The sequence below is a fragment of the Pinus tabuliformis genome, chromosome Q (genome assembly GCF_031772625.1).
Source record: "Pinus tabuliformis cultivar Carrire ecotype Pingquan chromosome Q, CPIR1, whole genome shotgun sequence".
NCBI classification, from domain to species: Eukaryota; Viridiplantae; Streptophyta; class Pinopsida; order Pinales; family Pinaceae; genus Pinus; species Pinus tabuliformis.
Window position 1 is genome coordinate 420,879,452 of NC_142296.1, and position 11,148 is coordinate 420,890,599.

Here is an 11,148-nt window from a genome sequence, read left to right on the forward strand (position 1 = left end):
ATGGATGTATGTATGAGTCTTTGGTGATAGGAAGGTCATACTCACATAGTTGAGTTATAAAGTCATTTTATTCTTTTGCAGACTCTGCATGTGCTCAGGGGGAGCATGGACGGTTTTAGTACATCTCAACATGTACTCAGGGGAAGCATGGACAACATAATGTATGGCAAAGGGGGAGAATATATTGGTTCGCCATTTGCCATTGATGTCAAAGGGGGAGAGTGTCTTGGTGTTGTTGTTGCCATTAAGTCCAAAGGGGGAGATTGTTGGCATTATGATACAGGTGTTGTCCTTGATGGCAACTCTCTCAGATGACAGTTCACAGTGGAGCAAGTTAACAACAAAGGATTATATATTAGCATAGAAAATTTTAGGGGTGAATGTTCACCCTTTGGCGAAATTAAGGGCTTTTAAATTTTTAGTGGGCGAATATTTTGTATCATAGCACATTTTTACAAATCACCTCAAATAGCCCACCTTATTTTAAGGGAGAGGGTAAAAAAGGTAAATTTAGCCCTTGAAACTAGGAGTTACAACCTTCCATTCGCCCATTTTCAAGAATAGGTTTTATTTAAGTGAATCCATTCGCCCATTTTCAAGAATAGGTTTTATTTAAGTGAATCCTATGGGCCAAATACCATATTTTGAAAAGAGGTATGGTAAATTAATAAAAATATAAATAAATGAGAGGTATGGTAAATAAATAAAACATTTTTTATATTTACTCCATAAGTCACCTTATATACATGCAAGGGTGTAAACAAATAAAAATATAAGTAAAGTGGAGGTATGGTAAATAAATAAAACGTCTTTTTATACTTACTCAAAAGGTATGGTAAATAAATAAAAATATAAATAAACTAGACGTAAGGTAAATAAATAAAACCTATTTTTATATTTAGTCCATAACCCTCGTTCTATTTATGAAGGCTCAAGAAAGAGGTTTTATTTAAGTGAATCCTATGGGCCAAATACCATATTTGTAAAAGAGGCATGGTAAATTATTAAAAATATAAATAAACGAGAGGTATGGTAAACAAATAAAACATTTTTTTATATTTACTCAATAAGTCACCTTATATTTAAGAACACTCAAAAAATGCGTTATAATTAGGTGAAACCTATGGGCAAAATACTATGGGACAAATACCATGGACTAGATTGTTATTAATACCATGCAAAAAACATTATTAACCATAATATTAGTATTAATAAAAATAAAAATGGCACATGGTATTGACCCATGGTATTCACCAAAATGGCACATGGTATTGACCCATGGTATTCACCTGGAATGTAGCCTATTTAAATGGGGGAATTAAACCAGCATAGATCCATCTTTACTCTGGATCTACTAACCCCCGAGAGGTATCAAATATCGTGAAATGCAAACTAGCATAGAGTGAAAAAATATTGATCCCTCTCGGAGCTTGGTGGATCAAGAGTAAAAATGGATGTTGTAATTTAATGCATGTTAAACATTTTAGCTTGGTTAAAAAAAAAAATAAAATAAAATTCAATTATTAATTTTGTTAATTTTTATAAATTACTAATAGTAATTTTTAAGCTCCAGGTTTATGATAACCCATGGTAATACCATGGTATTCATGTGAGCATAGACTATTTAAAGGGGAAATTATATCATCTTAGATCCATCTTAATTCTGGGTCTACTAAGTGCTCAGAGGGATAAAAAGATTTCATCCCCCTAAGAGTGGTAGATGTGGAGTTAAGATGGATATAGGTTGGTTTTTATGATAATGAAGATATTAAATAGACTTAGGAAATTATATTGTAAAAACATCTTAAGGTGAATGGTTAAAGCATAGACATTGGACAAGTATATTTGTATACTTTTGTTTTAAACTGAAACAAAATCCAGGGCTAAAAGGAATGGATTGATTGCACTAGTCATCCTTCTATAACTTTCCAACATATGTTGGAGTAAACAAATTGTAATTTGGGTAATTTTTCTAACTGCAAACAGGAACATACTTATGTATTGGCAGGGTGGTTACGAGGTCCCTAGAAGTGATGAATTTGAATTTTTCTTGGTTTTATATATAGTATTAGGTTTTTTCTCATGCTTTCTATGAATGACACTGGTATCGACCTTATCTTCACTTAGTTTAAGACTATTCACTTGGAGAGCCTGCATGTGCCCCCACTTCAAGAGCATAGTAAAGTCATGTAGAACTTAGAGAAGCTATATTTAAGCTTTTAGTGAAGAATGGAAAAATGTTTGGGTTCAATAACAACCAGTCGGGCATTAAGCTTCCAATAATGCTAGATTTTAACCTGGAGCACTTTTGTGATTTGGAGGAGATGCCCCCTCGTATTTGTGACACATCTTCAGTTGTGAATTGGACTATTACTAACTGTCATTTCCTTCGAAAGTTACCTGATGACTTGGGGAACCTCAACTCTTTAAGAATGTTAAGGAAGGAAAAAGTACATTATGCTAAGTTCTCTTATGCTTTTCAAGTTTTTCTTGGATATCTACAACGTTTCAGGTAGGAAAGTACATTCTGTTAATGAAAATTTGTCTTGATAGAAAGGCCCAATTTCAAATTCTAATGCTTTCAAAAAACATTGTATAACTGTAATGTTTCTAAAAGGAAAGCATATTTTTTCAATTTAAGTATCATGATCCCATATTCCAACTTATTTTTCAGTAACCCATTAGGCTTTGTAGCTTTGAATAAATCCATGTCTTTTGATAAGATCCTTTTTTTTCCGGGGAAAAAAGCAAAACTTTTTATTATGATCTTATAAAAAGTTTTCATACATTTGTTCTAAAGCCATGCTGGGCTCATGTGTTCATTCACTGCTCAACCATAAGGGAGCTTTTCTGCTGTATTGTAAACCTGTAGTAGTCTTCCTCCCGGGAGGATGATTAATATCCAAAAAGCAAAGTATCATGTGAAACCCGGGGTCTCCTTCAGAGAAGGAAAAACAACCCCTTACAGTCAAAAAAGGTATGACCTCCAATGTTTTGTAATGTAACAAAAATTATAATAAGAAGACTGTAAACTGTGATCTACTTGCCGAAAGAGTATACTACTAAGGAAAAATATATACAAAAAATGTAACAGTGGAAAGATAAGCTGTGAATGGTGCCGACAAAAATGAAGCTATATACTGAGATCACTATGGCTGATCATATGGGGGCTGATCTGATCTGTAAGACTGCCCCTGACGAATCTCTTCTATCTCCCAGCTGCCCGGATCCTGTTGTAGACCAGCCTTAGATAGCTGATCTGCTTCTTCATTCCTTTCCCTGTAGATATGGCAAAGTGAGAACCTGTAAAAGAATGTCTTCAGGAATAAAATTTCTTCAACAATTGTCATCAAAATTTGATTTTGACAAGCAGCTAAACCATTGATCCAATTTATAACATTAAGAGAATCCCCAAATATCTGAATAGAGTTGATGTTTTTGTGATGTAGCCAGCATAATAGGAATCGTAAGGAAGAAAGTTCTGCATAATTATTTGTTCCAGCACCCAACCCAACCGAAGCTCTTAGAGAATGTTCGGAATTGAAATGTATGCACAAGCCTGCACCAGCCCTATTGTTTTGTGAGGCCCCATCAAAGAAACCACAAGGGATATCCTCCTGTATAATGATATTATTTTGTTTGGTTCTGGATTTTTTTTTTTCCTCAGGAGGAGGCAGAGCAGAATAAATGGCTGTGATATTAGTAGCAATAACAGAAGTCGGTGTGTTTTGATCTTGGAACAAACTCTTATTTCTAGCAAGCCACACGCCCCAACAGAAGATAATAGGCAGGTTCCTCATATTCCCTTCCGAATAAGTTTGCCACCATTTCCTCCAAGCATCTCCCAGCGGATCATGTCCCCACTGTGCATTTACCTTGAGAAAACCAGTGACCTCCTCCCATATCTTCCTTGAGTAAGAGCAGGTGGTGAAAAGGTGATCTGTGGTTTCCTCATCAGATTTGCACAAGGGACATCGCCCTGGACCAGCTAAAAACCTAGATTGTAGTGTTTCCCAAGTTGGAGCCTTCCTTCTTAGAATACACCATAGAAAGAGCTTGGATTTGGCAGGGCTTTTGAGTTTCCATATATCTTTGGCCCACCAATCCGGGGCTCCCCATCCTATCTTTCCTAATAGAAAAGAGTATCCCTCTTTTGGTGAATACCCCCCAGTTTTGCTGTGAGCCCACATTAAACGGTCAGGTTCCTGTTTTATCCTGACATTGGATCGTTTTAGTTCTTTGATGAAGCCTGCCCATTCATTCTTCCATCTAGCATTTAACCCTAACTCTTCATCGTCCTTCCAAGCCTGTCCCCAGATAGTGGACTGTCCAACTCTTTCCACCTGATTTATTGATGTAATACCTTTAGAATCAAGATGTCGAAGAAGCCCTGGTGATAAAGCAAAAGCTTCATTACACCCAACCCAAGGGTCTCTTCCAATCCTGATCTGTCTGCCATCTCCCACTTTCCATGCTAACCCTTGCTCGATCACTGAGAAAGCATCCACCGTGGCCTTCCAAATAACTGAAGAGTTTTTTGCCTTCTTATTCTGACTCCGAATCCAATCTTCCAAAGGCATTGGATCTATATACTTCCTTTTTACCACCCTCGTCCACAGGTTTTCTATAGTTATAAGTCGCCAACCTGACTTTGCTGCTAACGAGGTGCTGAACTCAGGGAGTCTTTTAATCCCCCAACCTCCCCACTCTTTTGGTCTGGCCACTTTGTCCCATGCCACCCATGGTAAACCCGAGGATTCCTTTGAGCCAGCCCATAAAAATCTGCAACAGATTCTTCTGATTTTCTCCATTACACCTTTAGGAATCCAAGTTAGGGCAGCCCAGTAAACTGGGATGGCTAACAAGACTGATTTAATAAGTGTCAACCTACCAGCTCTGGACAACCATCTATAACTCCAATGAGATATTTTGGCTTCAATTTTTGCTATGAGCCAGTTCCAGTCTTCTTTTCTGTAAGCATCTGGCTTTAACCAAAAACCCAGATATTTGAATGGAACATCCAGAGGTTGGCTAGGGAAAGGAAAAAGATCAGACATTTGATTTCTTTCCCTTCTGTCAATATCTGCCAAACAAACTTGTGATTTCCCAGAATTTATCTGCATTCCAGTAGCTTTTAGAAAAAGATCAAAAATACATTTTATCTCCTTTAATTCGCTGTAATTACCATTAGTGAAAATCAATATATCATCAACGAAAAGAAGGTGGGTGATGTAGAGATTGATTGCTACCTCAATACCTTTTACCTTATCCTCCCTTCTGGCTTTATGTATCAGTCTACTAAGCCCTTCAGCCACAAGGAGGAACAGGAGAGGGGACAAAGGACACCCTTGTCTGAGGCCTCTCTGGCTATTAAAGAAAGAAGAGGCAGCTCCATTGACCAAAACTGCAAAGCTGACATTTGAAATGCACCCCATGATCCAGCTGACAAAAGGATAGCTGAAGCCCACATGAGTTAGAAGCATTCGTAGATAGAGCCAGCTGATCCTATCATATGCTTTGGAGAGGTCAATTTTGATAACAGCTCCCTTCTTTTTCTTCAGCTTGACACTATGGATTACCTCCTGTGCGACACCTATGGCTTCATGGATTTGTCTGCCATCCAAGAACCCAAATTGTTCCATTGAGATGTTTCTTGACAAGATTGGTGCTAATCTGAGAGCAATAACCTTTGAAATAATCTTGTAAATGCAGTTACACAATGAAATTGGTCTGAAGTCTTCAAAACTTTCTGGCTCATCCTTCTTTGGAATGAGAGCAATAAATGTTGAGTTAAATGGTCTATAGACTTCTCCTTTCAGCCTAGACTCTTCAACTACTTCAGTTATCTCGGCTCCAATTTGTTCAAAAAAATGGAGAAACAATTCTATTGTCCAACCATCAGGGCCTGGACTTTTGTCTTTGCCCATAAGCTTCATAGCTGCTTCAATCTCCTCCTTAGTGACCGGAATTGTAAGATCTTCACCTTCGTCTTCCTCAATGAATCTAGGAAAACATTGCACTGTTTTAAAGACTTCTGCAATAGTAGCCTCTCCCTGATCTGCAAAAATGTTTTGAAAATGTCTTTTCCCTAAACCAGAAAGCTCTGGAAAGGACCTGACATCTCTCCCTTCTTCATCTTTAAGGTGCCATATAGTATTTATTGATTTCCTTCCTTTTGCAAAATTATGGAAGAATCTAGTGTTCTCATCCCCAGATTTTAGCCAAATTGCCCTGCTCTTAATTCTCCATTCTTCTTCCCTTTCCAAAAGAATTTTGTTTTGCTGCTTCTCCAAGAGAAGAATTCTATCCTTAGAGTCTTGTGATGAGTATCCATCTGAATCCAAGTCCTCCATCTGTTTCAGCTCCTCCCTTATACTGATCAACTCCTCATTTTGTTTCAGTTTTCTGTCCTTTGCCCAGGAAATTGTAGCTGATTTCAATCTTTTTAAATTTTCCATGAACAAAAAGCTTTTCTCCTCGCCTGCATTGTGATCAGGGTGAATCCAAGTTTCTTTAAACAGGTTGCTGAAAGTTGGATCATGGAGCCAAGCAGGATTAAATTTGTAAGGGGCTGGGGGTTTGTGAGGAGGAATAGATATATCTAAGAAAATCGGGAAATGATCCGAATTCCCTATTTCCTCAACCCACTGTCTGATCAAAGGAGCATTGGTGGATAAAGAGTCCGATAGCAAGAACCGATCTAATCTTTTGGCAATCCTGTCTTCTCCTATCCTTCGATTCCTCCAAGTAGGCTTTATCTTGATCGGGGAAGGGTCTATAAAATTATTCTCTGTGATGAGATTATGGAAAAAATCTGTAAGAGGATCTTCTCTCGCCGATGGTCCCCAAGCTTCCGCTCTGCCCATAGTAAAATTTAAATCACCTCCCATTATCATCATTGGTGCTTTCATAACAGATTTTGACATCAATTCATCCCAGAAGGATTCCCTGCCTTGGCATGGCCCATAGATATTTACTATGGTGATGGGAAAAGTAAAGTCTGGGGATATTAACTCCATTCCCATAACATTCTTCATCCCCCAGTTATTGAGGACTTTTACCCTCCCTTCTTTGTACCCAATTGCAATGCCCCCCGAATGTCCAAAGACATCCATAGCACTGAATGCCCACCCAGGCAGAAGGGACTTTAGCATAGATTCAATCTCATAAGCCTTCCCCAGAGTTTCTTGCAGAAAAATAACATCTGCTTTAGAGTTGGATATCCATTCTTTCAAGGCCAGTTTTTTAGGTTTGCTGGCCAAACCTCTGCAATTCCAGGATGTCAGAATCATTTGATAACACCCTCAGGGGGATGAGCTGCTCTAAGAACCCCCGTGATGGAATATTGTTTACCGTCTGCAACATCTATCTTTGCTTTTAGTTTCGCCTTGGACAGATCAGATTTCCGTCCTCGTTTGTTTTTGGATTTGTTCTGTGAATGTATCATTCCCAGACCGCCTAAAGACCCCTGAGTCTCTTGATTCCCACCCAAAGATCTCAGGTTGTAGGGGCAGGGAGGCCGGGTCACAGGGAGAGAGAGAGGAGGCCATTTTTCTTCACAATTTATGTCCAGTAGCGGTAAGGTTTCAGCTAATGTTTCCACATCCGGATTTAACATTAAGTGATCCAAATTTTCAACATTATTATTTTCTTGCTCTTTATATGATGAGGAAGCAATATTATGTTTTACATAAGGATGCTCATGAGAAATAAAAGAGGAAGTAGGAGTCCCTGAGCTCTTACCCTTCTCCGATTCGTCGATTTGGGCTTGATTTGCATTTTTTTCCTCTACGAACCCTTCCACGGCTTCTGGTTCTTTAGCTACTTCCTCGACGAACCCTTCCACATCTTCCGGTTCTTTGGCATTTTCCACCGCCGTCTCCTTAGATTGTTCGCTTTCATCCGCTGGTCCCTTCTCTGTCTCCTCAGCCACCAGATTCATTGGTTCTTGCGACTCCGGCAAATCCTGCTCCATCGTCATCTGAACATCTTCTTGAGCATTTTCTCTGTGAGCTGTTGTCCTTCGGAAATGTCTCCTTCTTCTCTTATGTGGACAATCTTTTGCCATGTGCCCATACTCGTGGCACCAATGGCATCTAAATGGCAGATGTTCGTAGTCTAGTATCTGCTCATATACATATTCATTGAATTGTAGATTAATCTTTTGTGCCAGGCCCCCACTCGGTTTGAGCATGACCAGAATGCGCGCAATTGCCCTATTTTTCGTAGTCAAGAAAGTCATATCCGCATCCATGTACACCCCCAACCTATTACCGATGGTTTTGAAAACTTCCTCGGTCCATAGGAATGAAGGTAAACCCGGAGCACGCACCCAAACAGGAAACACATCCGTGCGCTCCTTGATAGCATCAAATAAAGGAGACCATTTCTTTAACAGCACTGGTATGTTATCAATGTGCCAGATTCGCTGAAGGACCCAATCCGCCGATTCTCTGTCTGCAAATCTGAGCTTGAACCAACCTTTAGCTAATACTAGGGCTTCGAACTGTAAAGGTCTATCTGCCGTGAAACATTTTTCACCCCAGCCTTGAAGAAAATCTGATGTATATAGCTTACCTCTAACCCTGCCGACCAAAGTACAGTCCGCAACCGCTAGGGCTTCTATCATGGACACCTCCATCCCCAGGATCAGATTGTCTGCTATCACCTGTGTTCCAATGGGTCTTTTCTGTTTCCTTGTCGCTCCTTTATTCCTTAAACTTTCCACCGCCGGTCTTATACCTTCACGATCCTCGTTATTTTCTGAGGTTATCTGTGCTGAGCCCAATAGGGTTTCTGATTCCAACAATGGCGGGATCTGACCTGAAAGTCCCATATCGTCATTCCCAGAGAACAAGAAATCAGCCTCCAGTCCATCATTACCTGCCTGTCCCCCTGCTAAAGAAACTCCGAGCTCGCTTGCTGAAGACCCAAGTTGGACTTGGGGTTCTCTTGGAAGTGTAATCCTCGTAAGCGAGGTCGTAACTCCTGGTGTCCAAGGCTGTTCAATGCCTGCAGGAAACCCTAAATGGGTTATTTCTTCTAGCCCCTTAGGGTTTGTAAACCGAGTTTTCTGTGTTTTGCCTTTTGGGTCCGTGGGTAAACTGGCCACACTCACCCCTCTCGGTTCAGACCCTTTCTCTGATTGTTTATGGCCGTCCGCTGAACCAACATTCTGAACCACTCTGTCCAACCCCTTGCCTTGGAATAAAACCTGAGGGGTTTCCACCTGCGATACAGCCTCCGGACTTGGTATTTCTACAGACCCAAAATAGTAATCCACGTTCTGAGAAGTGATATCCTTCCCCCACATGGAGAGAATATCTTCAACATCTGGGTCCAGGGCTAAAAACTCGGCGGGTTTAACCATGGTTGAGCCTTTCCAATGTAACACGACAACCGACAGACCAAGTGAACGGAAAAACAAACTGATGTCAATGATAAGGTTTTACATTACCAAACAAAAGTATATGCCAAAACACGGTTTAACCTCCATCTGCCAGTTGCAATAGCTGAAAGGTATTCTCCCGCGTCGGCATCTGTGCATGGCGTCAGGTCCCGGCTGCCTACCCAAACCCTGTTCGAGGTTCAGTTCTCTGACCAGGACTCGAAACCCTTACCTGCTCCATCGTTCTTTCTCTTCCTTTTGATAAGATCCTATTCCAAATTAGAATGCAGTTTCCTTTTGGCAATAACCACATACAATGTCTTGATTTTGTTATTGAGAAAATAGAGGTTGTGAAACAAGCTTGTGCCATACAAGGAATTGATTCATTGATTATGTATCAATTATGGCTCTTGATGTAACAATGTCTTGATTTTGTTGCTTGAAAATAGAGTTTACGCTTTACTATTTCACAGAATTTCTTACAATCTTTCCATAAGTATGATTTGTAATCTCAGTCACTGAGGGATGACAGTAATGACAAAGGTAATATTCCATCGTTTGAAGTTACCTCTTACTAAATATTTAAATATATCACCACAATTTAACTGTTAGTTAAAGGAATTGTATTTGATTTGTAAACAATTCATTGCTTGATTTATAGATTTTGATTTTTTCCCTTTTTTATTTTTTTCTCAAATTTGGTATGAGATATCTTCCAATATTTGGGTTCCCTAGTTTCCCCACCATAGCTATGAGGTTCAGATGCTATCGTTAAATATTCTCAGAATGTTACAACTTTTCAAGTAAGTGTACTTTGAAACATTGTTGTTGCCTTTCCATGGTGTTAATGCAAATAAGCACTACAACTAGTGCCATTATTTAGATTAAGTGCCGAAATCTAGGTGGTCTTATAATGATGGAGTGATTGTTTTCTAGCTACTAAGGCCATATGCATTTTTATCTCTTATGTTGTCCTGAGATATTCAAATTCAGAATAAGAATTGAGGTCCCGTTTCCACTATAGATTGCAGTCAGTTTCTTGAACATAATATATAGTAGATTATATTTTACTAATCAACTGTTGATGTGATCCCTCGCAGGAAAGGAAATTCAAAGTGACTTTAATTTCACATTGATTTTTCAAAACATCCACACAAGAAAGGAGATTCAAAGTGACACTAATTTCACATTGATTTGTCAAAATGGAGGCAAGAGAAAATGAAACTTTGTATTCAACAATGCTCTTAATTTAATATGTACATGCACAGACATATTAGTAGAAAATATTGAAGGGTTGCCTAAGTAATATTTTCCATTCCACTACATTCTTTACAGCTTGTAAATAAATAACTCGGAACAATTCATTACACTACTTGTTATTCTTTATTAATCAGTGGTTAAGATTTTGATATTGAACTGGCTAAGATTTTTCTTCCTTCTGTGAAATTGTGTGTTCTATAATGCTTCTTTTCCATTCACTATGTATAGCATATAAAGTGTGTCTAATGGAGTAGGAAGATTGGAAAGTCTTGTGATCCTTGAAGTATGTTACAAGGCAGAAACCCAACGGGGCAGGGTAGGTGCATCCCTACAAAGGGGTCACAAATACCAAAGTTGGTATTGGCTAGTGCCTTGAGCTAGAAAATTTCCTTTACCCTTGTATTAACAGTGAATCCGGAGAGGATTCTAATATTATCTTTATAAGATTTATATTAGTTAATATTGATGAATAAAATTCATGAGACATGAGCTAGGATGTC

At 39.0% G+C, this 11,148-nt stretch overlaps 1 protein-coding gene across 1 annotated transcript; it reads right to left on the reverse strand.

The window, feature by feature from the left end:
- Positions 1 to 3,149: 3,149 nt before the first annotated feature.
- LOC149219997 (uncharacterized) lies at positions 3,150 to 7,292 on the reverse strand. Its single transcript, XM_089386971.1, has 3 exons — positions 5,688 to 7,292; positions 4,892 to 5,117; positions 3,150 to 4,654 (listed from the first exon to the last, which is right to left on the reverse strand). The coding sequence occupies exons 1-3, from the start codon at positions 7,290 to 7,292 to the stop codon at positions 3,150 to 3,152; spliced, it is 3,336 nt and encodes a 1,111-aa protein (XP_089243097.1).
- Positions 7,293 to 11,148: the final 3,856 nt, after the last annotated feature.